Source organism: Amorphotheca resinae (genome assembly GCF_003019875.1).
Source record: "Amorphotheca resinae ATCC 22711 unplaced genomic scaffold M430scaffold_13, whole genome shotgun sequence".
Taxonomy (NCBI): Eukaryota; Fungi; Ascomycota; class Leotiomycetes; order Helotiales; family Amorphothecaceae; genus Amorphotheca; species Amorphotheca resinae.
The window spans coordinates 937,917-955,595 of NW_020194483.1; the positions used below are offsets into that span (position 1 = coordinate 937,917).

Here is a 17,679-nt window from a genome sequence, read left to right on the forward strand (position 1 = left end):
CTTGTGCCTCTGAATTTCTTGAAGTGGCCAGGTCCACCCATATTGTCTATTGGGAAGAGCGATAATAACCACTGCACGAGGCTGCTACAAGCCATTACTGCACGTCTACTGCGACAAAGCTGGCGTTACCTGTTCGCCAACCTCTGCAGGGGTAATTAATCGTCAACTACCTCCCCCTCGCGCAACATTCACTCTGCCGGACGCGTCTCGAGGAGCCATTGTGCCATCGCAACAATTCGCAGACGCTGCGCATCGCCTCGATTATTCCTGAAGTGCCGCGGCGACCTGCACACGTCTTGCAACCGACAGGATGGACCCGAAGCGCAAGGTCAATGGTGGAAGCACAGGGGCTGCAGATGCGGATGATCGTGCTGCGAAGAGGAGAAAGCTTCCCTCTGTAAGTCCTCGTCGTTACTCTCCCCCGAGTTGCTTGCAAGAGCTTTGATGAGCATTTCGTTGTGGCAGTCGATTGGCGATGGCAGAACCTAGCGATGTGCTTGACCAGGCGCCCCCAGGTTCCTGGCATCTGCAAATCTTCGAGACGGCGAAATTTATCAGGATGCTTGTAGCAAGGCTGACACTTTGTCTAAGGATGACACTAGCATTCCCTTTGAAGAGACCCCGGAAACCACCACTGAATACGGCCTGAGATTTTTGGACACAGTCAAGAAGACTGTAGACAAAGCGTGAGTTGACCTTCCCATTTAAATCTCTTGCGACACCTTCATTCTCCTCCCAGCCTCGCAGCCGGTAAGAACCTAAACACAAGGCGGGACACTTACATGTCCGAGGATCTTATCGATATGCATGCTCCTACTCGTGCGCAAATTATCATACCTTTCCCAGAACTCTATCTTCCTGGCAACCCACCCTTTGAATAGTAACTAATTTGATCATTTCAAATAGTGGAAGAAACATCGCGACAGCCTTCTTAACCCTTCCCAACAAACGACAACTTCCCGACTATTACAAATTCACAAAGCTACCAATCGCACTGGATACAATAGAGGAGAAATTGGTAAACCGCAAGTTCCCAACCCTCACCTCTCTGGAAGGCGACTTCAAGCGCATGATATCCAATGCCAAGGAATACAATCAGAAAGGCTCGGTGATATATGAGGATGCTGAGCGAATGAGAAAGGTCTTGAGCAATTTTATGACGAAGAACAACCCAGTTTATATAACAACACCGGGATTCGTCACAACCCCTACACCGCTGCCTGTTGAAGGAGTAGCTAGCAATGAAGGTGCTGAAAGAGACCGAGAGCCTGAAGTTGAAGCTGAACCTCAACCTTCAGCGGCAAAGAGAAGTCGAGGTCGCCCTCCAAAGAATCCCCAAGCCCACGCTTTGAGAAATAGTATGACTCCAGCTACAGAGTTACAATATGCAGGCGTTGGCTATTCAGGCCTTAATTTCCAACAGGCACAGGAGAAGATTATGGAAGACATAATAAACTATCAAGAGGATCCAAAGTTAGCAAGCATTCTACCCTATGACAATAGATGGTTACTGACTGAACCAAGGGATGAGATTCCGGCTTTCGGGGATTTTATTGAACTTCCGCCACGTTCTTTGAAAGACTACTATAGAACCATTTCCTATCCTGTCTCTCTCGCGCAGATTCAGAAGCGCGTCAAGGGCTCCCGTGGAAAGAATGACTCTTCAGGTGTCTCGGACTTCAAGACCTGGGCTGCGTTCGAAGAGGAGTTTAGCCATATCTGGAACAACGCTTGGCATTACAATGAAGATGGCAGTGAGATTTCAGAACGAGCAAAACAATTACAGGTGCGTTGATTGTCTCCCTAACTAGGCTTGGAGGTCGCTAATAGTGTTAGACCTTTTTCTACAAGGAATTACAAGAAGCGAAGCAGGCCGTGCCGGAGTCGGCAGGTCCAAAGATCAAGCTTAAGATGTCTAACCCCGAGCCTACGCCTCGGATTACTCTAAAGTTTGCTGGGAAAGCCAGTCCTCGAGACTCTCCTGCGCCACAGCCCAACGGCTCGAGTAACAACGCAATTCCGGTGAACGGTACAGGCCGTAGAAATCCATTTGGGGGTTCCCATGCCTCTGCAACGCCAGTCCCGAGTCTCGATCAGCTTGAGAGGGCGAGAAGTGTATCAGGCTCCGCAGCGTCTCCTACACCATCGAATGCTGCACCTGTTAAGACCGAAGATGTGGCAAGAAACTCTCCTGCTACTGCTCCAGGACATCGCTCCGGGAGCCAGGCAGTGGCAACCCCAGGTTTGAATGGGAGTACTATGCCACCGCCGTCGACACCTGGTCTTCCGCATTTGCACACTCAAACCACACCCAGTGGATATGCGCAGTCTTTCAACCACAACACTCAATACCCCACAGCCAACTTGGGCCTCGACTCTAAATGGAGACCACCTGGCAAAAGTAAGTGATATCCCCACTGAACGAACCGGCTCTTGCTCACTATTATAGCGGCTGCCGACGCCATGATCACAAATTTGAGCATCGCGACCCATCCGGGCCTCAATATCTCAAAACACTTGCGTATGGATGTGCCACCATCGCCGACCATGACCCAACAGTCTATTACTATTCATCTCCCTTCGACTCACTACTACCTCCAAATCAAGCCAACAATCGCCGCCTCCCTCCTCGAACGTCAACACAAGTTGTTTGTCACGAGTGGAACTCAGCGATTGCACACTATGCCAACTATACCGGGCCATTCTGCTGATCCACGACGCCCCCTATTTGAAGCTCGCCTTCTTCCCGGTGTCAACCGAATCGAGATCGAATTAATCGCTGCTCTACCTAAAGGTGCACCAAAGCCCGCCAACGGACTAGATGCAGAACTAGAAAAGATCACCGTGTTTGCAAATCTCTTGAGATAGTGATGAAGGGATGGGTACATATGATTGCACGCTTGTTTGGGGGTGCACAGATGGCGTTTTCGTGGGATTCAGCAATCAGTGGTTGGGATGGAGTATCTGGGTCTTTATGGCGAAGGGCTATGGGGTTGTACACTAGTTAGCATAGTCAGGTGTCTGAGTCTACCGCCCTGTTACTGTAGATATCCCAATATAAGCGGCCTCCCTTCACTTGCTGTTTGCCATGCCGACAACCATGACAGGTAGTGGCTGACTGTTGCCCGAGGGGTGGTGCCTAACGTATTAAGTCATAGACACCCTATCTTGTTCCAGCTGCTGTTTCTTGCATACAATCCTGAATCCAACGCCTTCACATTTAAGACGCGCCCCGTCCCGTGGGGTTCTAGTTATCCTCATCAGGTACAGGGAGCCCCCAAAGAGGTACCCGACACGTGATCTCACTCTTTGCGGCGAATACTGGATACCTGATACCTTAGCCGATCGACGCTAACCGCTAGCGGTGACCTACTAAAAAAATGTCCCACTCACCGAGAGAAAAAGTTCGAGGCCGAAACTTTGAATGAACATTATTTCTTCCCTCCGCCATTGACCTTCCCTCCTCCATCTACAATCCAACATCCAGAAACCATATCCATCATGGCTGACGAGGTCTACGAAGGCGCGATCGGTATCGATCTTGGTAAGTTGTTTATGCTGGATTGATTCCCACATCCGCGATCGCGGCTATCGAGATCTTCAATTGCTAATTTTTGCTCAAACAGGCACCACATACTCCTGCGGTACGTTGCATCAACCACATGCTGTCTACACGATGTCAGCTGCATACCGAGATGTATACTGACTGATATAGTTGCCAACTATGAGGGAGCCAATGTTGAAATCATTGCCAACGAGCAGGGTAGCTTCACCACCCCTTCGTTCGTGTCCTTCACCGACAAGGAACGTTTGATTGGTGAATCTGCCAAGAACCAGGCTGCCATGAACCCCCGAAACACTATCTTCGATATCAAGTTAGTTACCTCCTTGCCTAACTTCTTCACGTCTTAAGAATTTCATATTGACTGGAGTCTGCAGGCGTCTGATCGGACGACGATTTGATGACCCTACCGTCAAGAAGGATATCGAGTCCTGGCCATTCAAGGTCGTCGACCAAGATGGAAGCCCGATGGTTGAGGTTGAGTATCTCGGTGAGACCAAGGTCTTCTCGCCTCAAGAGATCTCCTCTATGGTTTTGACCAAGGTAAGTCCAATGCGGAATGTCTTACTAGAATTTTAGCTTATCCAAAATTTTCCCTCTAGATGAAGGAAGTTGCCGAAGTCAAGTTGGGCAAGAAGGTCTCTAAGGCTGTCATCACTGTCCCGGCTTACTTCAACGACAACCAGCGTCAAGCTACAAAGGATGCTGGTGCCATTGCCGGCCTTAACGTCCTCCGTATCATCAACGAGCCTACTGCTGCCGCTATTGCCTACGGTCTTGGTGCCGGAAAGACCAACAAGGAGCGCAATGTGTTGATCTACGATCTTGGTGGTGGAACTTTCGATGTTTCCCTTCTTAACATCCAGGGTGGTGTTTTCACTGTCAAGGCTACCGCCGGTGACACCCACTTGGGAGGTCAGGACTTCGACACCAACTTGCTTGAGCACTTCAAGAAGGAATTCTTCAGAAAGACCAAGAAGGACCTGTCGAACGACCCCCGTGCTCTCCGACGTCTCCGAACTGCTTGCGAGCGTGCTAAGAGAACCCTTTCTAACGGTGCTCAAACCACTGTTGAGATTGATTCCCTTTACGACGGAGAGGACTTCAACGCCCAGATTACCCGTGCCCGATTCGAGGACCTTAACTCCAAGGCTTTCAACGGCACCCTTGAGCCAGTTGCACAGGTCTTGAAGGATGCTAACCTCGACAAGAGCAAGGTCGACGAGATTGTGCTTGTTGGTGGATCTACCCGTATCCCACGGATACAGAAGCTCCTGAGCGATTTCTTTGATGGCAAGAAGCTTGAGAAGAGCATCAACCCCGATGAGGCTGTCGCCTACGGTGCCGCTGTCCAGGCCGGTATCCTTTCCGGAAAGGCCACTTCTGCTGACACTGCCGACCTCCTTCTTCTCGATGTCGTCCCTCTTTCCCTCGGTGTTGCTATGGAGGGTAACATCTTCGCTCCTGTCGTTCCTCGTGGTCAAACCGTCCCTACGATCAAGAAGCGAACCTTCACCACTGTTGCCGACAACCAACAGACTGTGCAATTCCCTGTTTACCAGGGTGAGCGTGTGAACTGCGAGGATAACACCTCCCTCGGAGAGTTCACTCTTGCACCAATTCCTCCTATGAAGGCTGGTGACGCCGTTCTTGAAGTCGTCTTCGAGGTTGACGTCAACGGTATCCTCAAGGTTACTGCTACTGAGAAGACCTCAGGACGCAGTGCCAACATCACCATCTCCAACTCTGTTGGCAAGCTTTCCTCAAGTGAAATTGAGAGCATGATCAACGGTCAGTCTAATCCTGCAAACTAATGACTCAAATGCTAATATACGTTCAGATGCGGAGAAATTCAAGAACAGTGACGAGGCTTTCAGCAAGAAGTTCGAGGCTAGACAACAACTCGAGTCCTACATCTCAAGAGTCGAGGAGATTGTCTCTGACCCAACGATGTCCATCAAGATCAAGCGTGGTACCAAGGACAAGATTGAGTCCGCTCTCAGCGATGCCATGGCTCAACTCGAGATTGAGGAGTCTACTGCCGATGACCTGAAGAAGAAGGAGCTTGCGTTGAAGAGAGTGGTTACCAAGGCCATGTCGACCCGCTAGATTGAATCTACCGCCACAGACAGCACATATGGAGAATGGGTGTTGATGCACGATTTCATGACATGGATTGGCCCATGTGATTTCTGGCTCCTTTCCATAACGGGGTTCATTAAAAGTCATTTGCGAGTTTCTGATCTGGTTGCTCTCTGATGCAAAGGTTTCTTCCTACTTTTCCTACGGGCATAGCGCGCGCTTGTAGAACAGGAAGAATGGTTTGTTAATTGAATAAAATTGTCAAAAACTTATGAGGTGACGTGAGTGACTGATAACCCAAGTCTTTACGGACTTGTCGCATCCGTCTATCTATAAATACCGCTCACTAGAAATATCTCCTCTCCCCAGCTTCTTTAAGGTGGGGCTCGAGAAGTTTCAATGTGACATCCGTCAACGTGGGCTTCTCGTCGTAGTCGTTTGATTCTGTATCACTTATAACCCCCGCCTTTAAAACGGCCTTCTCTAAATAAGGATCCAGCAAAATCCTCTTCAAAGTACTCAAAGTATCTCCCTGATAATTTCCGGTATTTCTCTGGCCTATTTGTGAGCGAAACCATTTATCCGAGACTCTGATCTCCAAACACCTCAGTCTCCCATTAAGGATACAGTCTTCGAGCACCGGTATCAGCGTCTCATGAAAGAAGTTCTTCGACCCCCAGCGGAGGAGCGTTATTTCCAAACTCCGGACCTGTCTTCTGTTGTCTAGAAAGGAGGGGGAGAGGAAGTAGGCCCAGTCCTCGTTCTGCCGGCGGACGGTGACTGAGAAGGCGTTGACGGTAAAATAGAAGGGTCGGACCTCGTGGTAGAGTTGAGAGTTGGTGAGGAGAAGGTTAGAAGGGTAGGAGGAGTGAGCATCTGGTTCGTCGAGAGGGACGCAGAGAGAGTCGGACGTGCAGATAAGGGTGTATATCTTCTGCCTGATCTCTGGAGGTAGGTCGAGGAATCTGAAGGCTTGGGGAGGCATTGGACGGGGGAATCCGGTACTGCAAGGCACGAGGATTGGAAATTATTGCTTATATATTTGGTACATATGCGTCTTGCCGGTTTGTGTTCTGGCTCTTGTAGGTTGCTAAGCAAACTTCGATGAAGAGGACGATGTTGTCTTGCAAGGTATCAATGGAAGAAGGCTGAAAGGCGAGGCGGACTTGACGCCTCGTCGCCAAATTTCTTCTCGCTCACAACAGCTCACAAACAAGCCCACGGCTCCTACGAACTAAGCCATGCCTCCATCATTGCCAGTACGCGCAAATGCGCTGAAACAGCTACTTTCCAGGGCCCCGGTTGCCTTGGAACGACGATTGATGTATGTATGCGAGATCAATGCAATTGAGCCCGCATTAACACATTGCTTAGCATAGGAACCACCACCTCCTTGCACCACCAGAAACGAGTTCTACAACCTATCAATCCCTGCAGAAGTTTTTCACAGTCACCGCCCTTGCTCAAGAAAAAGGGCAAGGCTGAACGAGAGAAGGAGGCAGACGAAGCGCCAGGGGTGGTCGAGGACCCTTTCGATTTCTCGACCCTAGAAGCTGGCATTGAAAAGAGTCTCGAGAAGCTCAAGAATGACCTATCGAAGCTCCGGACTGGTGGACGATTCAATCCCGAGATCCTGGAGAATGTCAGAGTGCATTTGACAAAAGATAGTAAGGCTACAGAACGATTGGGGGATTTGGCTCAAGTCTTGCCTAAGGGGAGGAGCGTGATGCTCTTGGTGGGTGAGAAGGAGGTGAGTTGTTAGATCCTAGCCAGTAGTTGCAGACAGAGCTGACATATATGTGTAGCATATTAAGCCTATTGTTTCTGCGATACAAGCCTCTAAGGATTTAAACCTCCAACCGCAACCAGATGCGACCAATCCATCGCAGCTGAATATCCCCATCCCTCCACCTACGAAAGAGTCTAGGGATCTAGCATTAGCGGCGGCGAACAAGGCGGGTGAGACAGCAAACTTGGGAGTCAAGAATGCTAGAGCGGCAATGCAGAAACGGCTGAGAGGCATGGAGCTCAAGAAGGCGGTACGGCCAGATGATCTGAAGAAGGCACATAAGGAGATGGAAAAGATTATAGAAAAGGGGACAGCGAACGTCAAGAAAGCTGTAGAGGCTGCACGGAAAACTATGGAACAGGCATGAAGTTTTGTATATCACAGATCTTGTACAATTATCCCTAATACCCATACATACTATATGACACATGCCGTCTCCTTACAGCGGCTTCTGAACCTTCTTTGGTTCCGGGGTTGGTTCCGGCTTCTGATACTGAGGCGGTAGGAGTGATCTTAGCTTCTCCTCGAACTTTTTCGCGGTCTCCGGGAGATAAGTCTCGTTACGTTTTGCATACATCTCAACCTGGCCCAGAATATTTGATGTCTCGACATGTTTTGGTCCAGCATATTGACCAGCAACCCAAGCTTTGGCGATGGCGGAGCGAACATTTTCTGGGAGAGTGTCAAGCGTCTTGAGCGGTCGAGATGGGATCTTCTTCCTCTCCCTGCCTTCACTATCGGCACGCTTATCCGCATCGGCCTGTCGTTTCTGATCGTAGTAAGCCTGAGCAACTGCCTTTGCCTCGGGGGTTTCGAAAAAGCTGCCACTGCCTCGTGCCATCCTCTCTAGATGGACTCCACTATGCGTATTAGGGGCCGATACCATGTGGGTAGCCACCTGCATCTTATGAGCGAGAGATTCCACCGCTCCCATGGGGTTCGATGGTGTCATAACAGAAGCTCCTTGCCTCCTCAGAGACTCCAGGCTCGTAGTCGGGTTGTAAGGGAGCTCGAAACCTCCCTCATGGGCTTCGATCCATGCTTCTTCTATCTTGGTGAACGGAGGCTCTACATCCTCCGCATCGGCTGAAGATGCATTTTGTGCTGCTGCTCCTCCTGAGCGCTTGGAACGGCTTCCACCACTCCTCCCCCGAGTAGCAACCCGTGCTCCTCCCCGTCCGCTCGTTCCTGCTCCACCTCGAGCTGCCCCTCGAGCTCCCCCTGAAGCTCCGCTGCGTGCGGCGCCGCGTGCAGCGCCACCTCTTTGTGCAGAGTAGCCATTACTGCCTCTACTGCGCGGTGCATAGTCACCGTCAATTCTTCGGATCGTGAAGCCTTGTTGGGGTGGTTTGGCGGCCAGAGAGCGGGCGTCGATGCCTTTTGGTGGTGTAGGAGCCAAGGAGGCCACTTCTTTGACAGCATCCGCTGATCTTTGAGCGCGGGTTATCCGGGGTCCATCTATACATACGATTAGTATTTCAGGGCACTTCCATAGCATTTCAATGGACAGGGGAGAACGAACCGTCATCCTCGGCCGTCCTCGATGTCGAGACGGAAAAGTGTCTCAATGAGGCAGCAATCCTATCCGCAACTCGTGAAAAGTCACTGGCTGAAGGTCTCCCTCGGCCAATGGCGGAATTAACATGCCATTTATACATGATGTGCTCCTCTGATGCGAGATTTTGGCATATCGAGAGCGATTCAAGACCACTCCCAAAAATTGAGCTCGTTTACAAAAAAGTTGATGCCTCGTTTGTACCTTGCGTGCCTCACAGCCTTCTCCCCAGCAGATGCAACTTACCATGTTAACTCTTCAGTCGCAAGGTTCAACTTTGAGATTGATTTCCCATCAGTGCATAACACAGGGTATTTCACCATTCAAGACGCATTAAACTGCACGTCTACGAATTACACACCCCTATCCGCACAAAACACGCCATACGCACAATCAATAGAAGCAACCCACAGCAGCCATGCTCCGCCGGCCACCAACAGCCATAACGCTCACGACCGAAGACATAGCAATCTACGAGGACGCGCGGGCGCGCGAGGAGCTCCAACAGGAACAAGCAGCAGCTCTTGAAGCGCAAGCACAAGCCCAACAACTCTCCACGCCCCAGAAGAACCAGAACCAACACCCGCGCGATCCAAGTGATGAGTTGAGGCCTCTGCCGGGCGATAGGGCTAAGCCGCAGGTGAGGACTAGAGAGGAGAGGTTGGGCTTGATGGGTGGGAGTTCTAGGGGCTGAGGATTGGAGACTGTCTTTTTTTTAGGGGGAGGGTGTCAGAACGAGCAGCAATATCAAGCCAGCCAGCCAGCCCGGGATGAGCTCAGGCCTTGTTATATCTTGATACATTGGTCATAGATGTATAACTTGTCTGGAAATACTCGCTGGGAAGCTCTGGCAAGAATAACCCTATGATCGGCCTGGTTTGGTGACTGCGGCTGAGACCGAGACTTCCTTCTCGTTCGTGGCCAGTATAAGCTACTGCGATAAAAGAACTTGTCAGGAAAGGGGAATGGATGGCATGGACAGGTTTAGATCTATACAACGCAGTACGAAAATCAAGGACGCCATCCTTTACAAGTACACCGTCATACATAAGAAGCGCGCTATCACGCAGACACAAAGGAGGTCAAATGAAGAACTTGATTCTCTGCCTGCAATCACCCTGTCTATGTCCACCCAAGAAGGCAGTTGACGAGAGAACTTTTTTCAGTCTCTGCTATCTCTGCTATAATCGGCAATTTTCCCTGCTCATCAAAATACCAGGAAGGCAGCAGAAAAAACGTAAACTACATGCTCAACCGAATGCTGCTGAGTGCCCAATTCAATGCAGTCATTTCCCTTCGACTACTTCCAAACTACGCCACGCTAAATGCCATGAGACCACGCAAAAACAGGAGAAGGAGATTATGGGGAGCTCTAATTCGCATTTGGTTTCCGGTTGAACTTGAGAACAATAGGTTTCTTAGTGATTTGAGGGGGGTTAGGTGCTGAATCAGGAAGAGGCTTGCGAATCTTCCCAGTGGCGGAACCGGACGCTATTGTAGGCGGCATTGATGCTGGCGATGCCGAGTGAATAGACGGTGCTGGACTCGTTGAAACCCTTGGCATTGGCGCAGAAGGCCGCGACGCCGGCGAGCTTTGAGTCGAAGACGACGTTGCACGGTAATATGCACCAGGATTAGGAGGAGAGCGGTAAATCTCTTCCACTTTGAAGGGGTTGACCTTCAGCTTGATGATCTTCCGTGGCGGTTGGCCATCAGAAGCCGAGCTTGGCATCCTATCAGGAGCATGCGGACGCTTGAGTGTCTGTTTGAAGGGTGGTTTAGGGGGCAGTTTGCTGGGCAATTTGGGCGGTCCCATGGGCGTGCTCGTGATAGCTATCCGAACTGGCGGAGGATTTGGTCTCTCCAAGGGAACGGGGGGTGGCGGAGGCTTGGGCTGTTTCTTCACAAGCATCTTGGTCCTAACTTTTTCGGTCTTTCTGAACTTTAGAAGTCCCTAAGAAAAAGTCAGCAAAGAAGAATAGATTAAAGATAGCATAACAACATACCTTGCCAAGGTTCTCAACCTTCCAGTATCGTGGGTATTTCAATTTGAGAACTAAAGAGTCAACTGGATCATAGAGAATCCAGCAGATATCCAGTAAATCAATCTGCTCGGATAGAGTGATGTTTGTAGACTTGATCGCCTTCCATAGCGCCTCCTTGATTGCCATGTTCCCCTTCAATTCCTCCTTCAATGCTGCCAATGCACCCTCAATACTCGTAGTTCGCGCAATATGGGCTTTCCGCTCTTCATTGGATGCCTCTTCTTCAATGATCAGAGTGTCGCCATCAGCTGGAGCTTGAGTCTCGGCCGGCTTGTTAGACGAGTGACCCAAAGCCACCGTGGCCAAGCCCAGAGAGAACACCTCGAACAAATGACTGCGAACGTACGGAGAGATGTCAGTGCTCATGACCGTAAGCAGGTAGCGAACTAGAGGGTCATTGGTGATGAAACCAAGATCCATCAGTGCCTCGAATGCTTTGATACGAACATAATCCGATGTACCATCGTGAAGAAATGGAGCAAATTCAAGCGGATCCACAGGGATGACTCCGGCTGTCATAAGCTTATGCTTGCAGTCCAAGACAGTGACTGTGTAGAGGTTATGATATGAAGGATTCCAATCGTCCATACGACGATATCGGTCAAGCTCCTCAATGACAGTGTCTCGGAATCGAGCTGGCTCATCATTCTCTTCGTCATCATCGAAGAGCATCTCATTGCTGTTCGTCTTCTCGGGTATTAAAGATTCAGCAAGTGCAGATAGGAGGCCAGCAACTTTATAGTTATCAGAAAACTCATTCCCAGTATTATCGTTGAACCGCAGCTGGTCAAGAAGAAACTCCCTCGCCTCCTTGGGACAACGTCCATCTGGGCCCCGGATCTGAGCCACAGCCTTAGGAATAGACTTGAGCAACAGGTATTGCTGCTTATCCGTAAAGTCATTTGGTCGAGGCATTCTGGTGCCCGGGTAGCAAAATGACTCCTGGAAAGCTTTCTCCAGGTGTCTGAAGCCTATCCAATTGCACGCAGGATTTGCATGGGTCTTGAGACACTCCACCGCCATCGTACGAATGCCGTGGAAGTACCGCGTATCCATGGCAGTTCTGATGAGGAAGGTGGCTGCAAGAGGATGCGGCGTCTGAGTCTTTAGCCAAAGCATCGATTCTTGTTGGGCGACCACATCGCGATCTTGCTGAAGTTGCGAGATATACATGTAAGGCGGCATGCTAACGAATTCGATCTTTGCGAGCCATTCAAAGTCGGCATCAATTCGGATCCATTCATAAGACTCTTGCTCCATCCTCATCTGCTGCTCTTGGTCCCAATCTTGCAAACCCCATTCCTGCATTTCTTGTGGCGACTGGAGGATGTCTCCCAAACAATATATCAGAGCGTCCTCGCCAGTCTCGGCACTGAGGTCAACACCCGTTCCAGCATTTGCTCGCTCTTTCTGTCTCCGAGTACGCTTCAAGCGTTTGTACTTGGTATTATAAGGAATTTCAATCTGGCCAGATCCTTCTCGGATCTCCACGATATGTTCATACGGAGTACCATCGGCTTCATGGATACGGATGGTCATAGGACCGGTGAAAACTGATTGCAGATCTCCAGCAAAGACACCATTGACCTCCTCCTTGAATTCCCTCAGAAATGCACCCTTTGTGAGCTCCTGCTGCGTCGGGAGAGTATCCTGCTTTTGGATTATCTTCATCTCCACACAAAGCCGTTTCTTGTTGAATTTCTGGCTGATTGAAAATCTGGGGCATCCGGCACCAAGAACCCATTGATTCCAGAACCTCTCGGTGTCTCTATATTTTGTAATTTTCTCGCACTGCTTGCGAAATGACTCGGATGACAACACACTGTCTCCTGCTCCACCGGTATTTGCTCCGGTAATGATTTTCGAAATGACACGTGTGAGGCCCGCAGATCCAGAGTTCTTTATGATACGTTTATCAAGGATGAACAAGACAAGCGGTGCCTTCAACACCATGAATTCGTATTCGAAGGAGCCAATAGTCAGGACTTCTCCCAGAGCAGATAAAGAAGGTCTCTTGATGTCCAACTCCACAAGCTTGTCTTGAAGTTGCTTCTGTCTGAATGCATATTCATTATTTCCGCAAAGGTCTTTCATAAAAAGACCCGTCATGAAGTGGGACAGTCCGATGGTGACCCATCTATCCGCACTTTCATTTGGAACTATACCAACCCCAATCCACTGGCTAGCTATAGCATGGACTAGTGTTCTAGTGACTTCCATCTCCGGATCTATGATATCCTCAGGGTAAAGCAGCCGTGTGCTGCAGAGGGAGAGCGACGCTGTATGCTCAACATCCTGGGTCTGATCATCGATAAAGACAAGCTTGGATTCAGGGAAAGGAAAGGAGCTTCCATAGCTGAGTAGGAACCAGTCGACCGCACCAACGACAGCTTCGCAGGTATGTCGAACTTCTTCCGCACGTCCAGGGAGGCAATAACCCCAGACGGGAACAAGCTGTGCTTGACCAAGTTTCTCGTCTTCGTCTTCGTCGCGAAACTCTGTGAGGTCAACTTGCTCAAAAGGACCGATGGCGAATCCAATGTGCTGCGGAGCAACAATAGTACTGCAAAAGAATGATACGGTCTTCTTCGAGCTATCCTCGAGATCCACGACCTCATTCGTCATCTCTCCAGAGCAGACAACCAGCATTTCCAGAAGCTTTTCGTCGTCGGCAAGCGGGACTTCATATTCTTCAGCAGTAGCAAGCCCATTGACCCCATTTGTGGCTCCATTTACAGGCCCTTTCTTTCCATGATGAGCCCCTTTGTGCTTGTGCGCCTCCGGACGTCGCTTGAGTGCGTCGCCCAATGTCCTTGAGCACTTGATAGATATCTCCCACGTACATCTCATAGCCGGGTCATCGATGCAGGGAAAGATGCTAGATGCGGTCCCCGGATCCATAGAATGCCTCGTGTAGACGTGCGGGAATCTATCGTCCCCTGCTGATATGCCCACAAACTGCAATCCATCCCTCACACACTTGGTGGAGAAGGATATCGAGATGACCAGAGGTTGGAATCTCGATGACTGCTCCGCCGCTGTCTTCGGCGTCAGCCCTACTGGAGTTGAAATTGAGTCGGGGCCTCCGTTCACGACGATAGATGAGTTGCGCGCAGCGGATGCACCGATGGCTCGATTGGTCACTGCATTTGCAGCGTTGTCAGAGAATGGATCAACCTCCTCTATATGAACACTCCTTGGTATCGTGATATAAAGGGCGCCGTCTCCTCTGGTGTCTCCTTCCGTAAGGGGCCTCAGCCTATCCTTCTGCATAGCATATTGATTCGCAGTCCACAGGACATAGCTGGGTATGTCCAAAGCCTTCAAGGGGTCCTCATAGCTATACGGCGCGACTATCCCATTGACCATGACCGAGCGTGGCAATATCTCGCATTGTCGGGCATCGATCTGGATGGTCCGGAGATCCCTGTGCTGGGGAAGGATGGTGATCTCAGTGCGGCCGAACAGGCTTTGGGTTGTAAAATCGACCTCCAACTCGACCTTCTGATGTGATACCACGAATCCATACTCTGGCGCCTTTGCAGGAGGAGCGACTGGAGCCTCCATATCGAGCAGCAGGCCGGGCATGGCGTCTCGAAAACGCAGGTATGCTACCGTCTGGCCGATACTTAATCGAGGTCCACCAGCCCCAGCACGTCGATGCTCTGCGATGAAGCTTTCATGAGCTCTGCAGAGCACCTAGCTCACTCCTGCCTTTCCCCCAGAGATATGCGGCCTGACTTAGGTGCGTGCGTGAGCTTCCTTCGGAGACAAGAGTGAAGCGGTGTCGTCCTTTGTAGTTCGAAGTGTAGTCGCGAAGCTCTCGAGTAGATCGTCCGTTCTTCGATCTTCTTGTTTGGGCAGTTCGACTGTGATAGAATATCTTTCTCGGGAGCACACAGATGCTCTTGTTTGTGATGAGGCTGTTCTTGTGGGATCGTAGATCGAATGTATGGTTTGCGCCTGAGTTGAAAGTGATTCACAGGGTTACGTAGCAAGGCTGCTTTTCGGCGCGCGGAGGTGAGTTAACTTGACGGCAAGTTCTTCAAAATCTGAAATTTCAAGAGGACTTTTCTTCTACTGTCATCACAATGTATTTTTACTATTATCGCACTCTAAATATTGTATCAAGCGTTATTCATCGACGCGTTATCCCACCTTGGTTTGGAGTTGTAATTGCAATCGAGGCCTGCGCGCTAGGATTATTCTGGAATTGAGTCACGTGGAATGGGTAAGCGCGCTTCTCGGGATACCTTCATAAAGTACCTGGATAGAGACGATAAAATTCACGTCACAGAACTCAAGATGGTACTGGATTTTACAGTGTTCCTTTCGCTGTTACAATATCAACCCACTTCAGAGAGGCTGTGATTCTATCATACATAATTGTACACAATCCAGGGAAGAATTGACCCCATACCCGAACGCCTTCGCTCGAATTGCTCTGCCAATACCAGAAGCTCCAATGATACAACCGAACCCAAGCCCAGCCAAATGAAGCACTTTCGATTCGGCTTTGAATTTTCGACCCACCCATATTTTCAAATGTTAATCTTTATCAACCCTTCTGTCTCTCCTCTTTCGCCTTGCATGCGTCTTCAACGTCTCCTCGTCTCTGAACTCTTCTGGTAGGTTGAAATCACTCTGCGGAACCTCAGGGATAGGATGGCCCCAGGCCGCAACACTCCTCCCGCTCCGCCGATGCTTGCCAAGGGCTGCTTCCCTCAGATACGGTTTCGCAAAAAAGGATGTGAAGTCCTTTTCCAGCTTGTGGGCTGGCCGAGTCGGCTCAACCTTCGTTCGTCTTTCCTGTCTCGAGGCGAGATGTGCAGCTGACCGAGCTATGGCTTCTTCATGAAGCTGTCTAGCTGCTGAAGCATCCACATCGCTGTAGTCTGGAGGATCGCCGTCGCTGAAATACTCTGCCGCCTCCTCCGTTCCCACTTCTTCTTCTTCTACTTCTTCAGCCTCCGCTTCTACCATTGCCTGTTCCTTCTCAAGTTTCTGGCGCTTTTCCTGCTCTCTCCATGCGCGGAACTTCTCAAGAATTACCTCGCAACCTTTGATAAAGTACGCGCGTGCTGGCTCGAAATCTTTCCTCTTACTGTCCGTTACGCCACTCACTCCCATTAACTTCAGCCAGTCGTGGCCTTGTAGACCCTCCAGTAATCTTATCACTTGATTTCGCTCATGTTGAGCACGGCCTCTGTCGGTATTCCGGATGGTCTTCTCCTGCCGCACTGGCTTCCGATGTATTCGTTCAAAGTAAGCATCCGAGAGAGGATCCTCTGCCTCCCCTTCGTTAGGATGAGGGTCCAGGAACGAGAAATCCACTCTTTGCGCATCGTTTAGGTCGTCAAAAAGGGAGTCTGGGAACTCTTTGAGGGGATATTCGTGTGTTTGACCGTTCGTCTTGCGCGCGGCGGGATGTAGTGGTTTCGTCTTGGTGCCATTATCAACGAGGATTATGGGTGTCTCGTAGTTCAGCAAATCTGAAGCAAAGTCAGCCCCGTATCCAATCTGTTCCTAGGAGGGAGCAACCTACGTTCCTCCTTAGGCTCATTCCCGATTACCTCGTCGTACTCAGGAAAGTAAGCCGACAGTTCACTCTTGAACCGCGCGCCTTCCTGCGAGCGCAATTTCCGTTTCTCATCCTTGAGGTCTGCTGCATTTGCTTGTAAGCGATCGAGCTCGTGCTTGATGCCATTGACGACCTTATCGTGGTGTTTGGTTGGCTTCCGCGGTGGTGGAACTGGCTCGGTCTGTGGTGCAGTCGTGGTTTGGGGTAGCGGTGCAGCAGGCTGGGGGGCATCATCCGAGCTCGCGTTTGATCTGACGACGAGCGACCGTGTTTTTGGCTGAGCCTTCGGCCGTGGGAGTATCTCAACCGCGATCTTGGCCCTTTTGGCCCGGATCGAATGCTCCTCGCCGTCTGTAGAATCTCGCAGTCGCTTCTTCCGGCCTATATTCGACAGGTGCTGCGTCGTGTAGGCATTGCTGTGGTTGTTGCCGCTCCCGGGGCGCACCGCGACATTCTTCCTCGTGGAGGATCTGGTCGCGAGCCCTTCATTTCTTCGAGAAGAGCGGAGAGAAATGGATGCCATTGCCGCTGATGGGCTCGTAGCGCATGTTTCTGCGATTGATTTGATGCTTTCACTGCTTTCATCGATGGCGTAGCATCAATGTTTTGCAAACTCCGTACATGGACCCTTCAGCGATGCTTCTAACTAAACGAGGAGCTCTTCCAGCACAGGGTTGGTAGTAGGTACGCACGACCAGGCGGGAACTACTCATTGAATACTGTACCTATAGTCTAAAGGCAGGTCACCACCCGGCGACAGGTTCTTTCATGGTCGCAGCAGCCTACTCAACTGAACGTCGCTGCGCCGTGTATCATAAGAAGGTCGTTGCTTCGTCATGATGTTTGAAGCTATACAAATACATATATGTTAAATCCAGGCTCAACATCGCTTTTCCCATGCGATTCTTTTTGAGACTGTGCCTTACACAATAATTGCTACCTGTAAGTATAGCAATTGCTATTCTGTACCAATTGATTTGATTTACGGAAAGAAAGTTGTCATCTGAAATTAGCATTCTACATCTTTATATATTATTGTTTTTTAATGTTTTTTTTGGGGGGGGG

The 17,679-nt window shown here is 50.2% G+C and overlaps 8 protein-coding genes across 8 annotated transcripts; 4 read left to right on the plus strand and 4 right to left on the minus strand.

The window, feature by feature from the left end:
* M430DRAFT_147725 (hypothetical protein) lies at nt 1-3,158 on the plus strand. The gene is made up of 6 exons (XM_024863083.1): nt 1-397; nt 592-686; nt 907-1,473; nt 1,525-1,786; nt 1,837-2,401; nt 2,450-3,158. The coding sequence occupies exons 1-6, from the start codon at nt 311-313 to the stop codon at nt 2,866-2,868; spliced, it is 1,995 nt and encodes a 664-aa protein (XP_024717172.1). The 5' UTR covers nt 1-310; the 3' UTR covers nt 2,869-3,158.
* A 263-nt stretch (nt 3,159-3,421) lies between these two features.
* M430DRAFT_61901 (hypothetical protein) lies at nt 3,422-5,711 on the plus strand. Its single transcript, XM_024868951.1, has 6 exons — nt 3,422-3,544; nt 3,627-3,644; nt 3,716-3,875; nt 3,940-4,105; nt 4,165-5,353; nt 5,403-5,711. The coding sequence occupies exons 1-6, from the start codon at nt 3,502-3,504 to the stop codon at nt 5,669-5,671; spliced, it is 1,845 nt and encodes a 614-aa protein (XP_024717173.1). The 5' UTR covers nt 3,422-3,501; the 3' UTR covers nt 5,672-5,711.
* Nucleotides 5,712-5,799: 88 nt separating this feature from the next.
* M430DRAFT_37522 (hypothetical protein) lies at nt 5,800-6,787 on the minus strand. Its single transcript, XM_024867138.1, has one exon. It carries the CDS (start codon nt 6,627-6,629, stop codon nt 5,991-5,993), a length of 639 nt encoding a protein of 212 aa, XP_024717174.1. The 5' UTR covers nt 6,630-6,787; the 3' UTR covers nt 5,800-5,990.
* A 98-nt stretch (nt 6,788-6,885) lies between these two features.
* M430DRAFT_22999 (hypothetical protein) lies at nt 6,886-7,800 on the plus strand (the record flags this gene model as incomplete). Its single annotated transcript, XM_024864810.1, has 3 exons — nt 6,886-6,968; nt 7,019-7,394; nt 7,450-7,800. The coding sequence occupies 3 exons, from the start codon at nt 6,886-6,888 to the stop codon at nt 7,798-7,800; spliced, it is 810 nt and encodes a 269-aa protein (XP_024717175.1).
* A 72-nt stretch (nt 7,801-7,872) lies between these two features.
* M430DRAFT_31462 (hypothetical protein) lies at nt 7,873-9,091 on the minus strand (the record flags this gene model as incomplete). The annotated part of the gene is made up of 2 exons (XM_024866039.1): nt 7,873-8,891; nt 8,956-9,091. 2 exons carry the CDS (start codon nt 9,089-9,091, stop codon nt 7,873-7,875), a joined length of 1,155 nt encoding a protein of 384 aa, XP_024717176.1.
* Nucleotides 9,092-9,247: 156 nt separating this feature from the next.
* M430DRAFT_37524 (hypothetical protein) lies at nt 9,248-10,100 on the plus strand. The gene has a single exon (XM_024867139.1). The coding sequence runs from the start codon at nt 9,407-9,409 to the stop codon at nt 9,680-9,682; it is 276 nt and encodes a 91-aa protein (XP_024717177.1). The 5' UTR covers nt 9,248-9,406; the 3' UTR covers nt 9,683-10,100.
* A 260-nt stretch (nt 10,101-10,360) lies between these two features.
* M430DRAFT_23002 (hypothetical protein) lies at nt 10,361-14,621 on the minus strand (the record flags this gene model as incomplete). Its single annotated transcript, XM_024864812.1, has 2 exons — nt 10,361-10,942; nt 10,995-14,621. 2 exons carry the CDS (start codon nt 14,619-14,621, stop codon nt 10,361-10,363), a joined length of 4,209 nt encoding a protein of 1,402 aa, XP_024717178.1.
* A 735-nt stretch (nt 14,622-15,356) lies between these two features.
* Nucleotides 15,357-17,228, minus strand: M430DRAFT_61906 (hypothetical protein). The gene is made up of 2 exons (XM_024868952.1): nt 16,579-17,228; nt 15,357-16,525 (listed from the first exon to the last, which is right to left on the minus strand). Exons 1-2 carry the CDS (start codon nt 17,135-17,137, stop codon nt 15,582-15,584), a joined length of 1,503 nt encoding a protein of 500 aa, XP_024717179.1. The 5' UTR covers nt 17,138-17,228; the 3' UTR covers nt 15,357-15,581.
* Between the last annotated feature and the right edge of the window lie 451 nt (nt 17,229-17,679).

Coding starts and splice junctions, on each gene's coding strand:
- M430DRAFT_147725 (XM_024863083.1), top strand. CDS start 311: ATGGACCCGAAGCGCAAGGTCAATGGTGGAAGCACAGGGGCTGCAGAT. Junction 398..591: donor AGAGGAGAAAGCTTCCCTCT/GTAAGTCCTCGT, acceptor ACTTTGTCTAAG/GATGACACTAGCATTCCCTT. Junction 687..906: donor AAGAAGACTGTAGACAAAGC/GTGAGTTGACCT, acceptor CATTTCAAATAG/TGGAAGAAACATCGCGACAG.
- M430DRAFT_61901 (XM_024868951.1), top strand. CDS start 3,502: ATGGCTGACGAGGTCTACGAAGGCGCGATCGGTATCGATCTTG. Junction 3,876..3,939: donor AACACTATCTTCGATATCAA/GTTAGTTACCTC, acceptor TGGAGTCTGCAG/GCGTCTGATCGGACGACGAT. Junction 4,106..4,164: donor CCTCTATGGTTTTGACCAAG/GTAAGTCCAATG, acceptor TTTTCCCTCTAG/ATGAAGGAAGTTGCCGAAGT.
- M430DRAFT_37522 (XM_024867138.1), bottom strand. CDS start 6,629: ATGCCTCCCCAAGCCTTCAGATTCCTCGACCTACCTCCAGAGATCAGG.
- M430DRAFT_37524 (XM_024867139.1), top strand. CDS start 9,407: ATGCTCCGCCGGCCACCAACAGCCATAACGCTCACGACCGAAGACATA.
- M430DRAFT_61906 (XM_024868952.1), bottom strand. CDS start 17,137: ATGGCATCCATTTCTCTCCGCTCTTCTCGAAGAAATGAAGGGCTCGCG. Junction 16,526..16,578: donor GAATGAGCCTAAGGAGGAAC/GTAGGTTGCTCC, acceptor ACTTTGCTTCAG/ATTTGCTGAACTACGAGACA.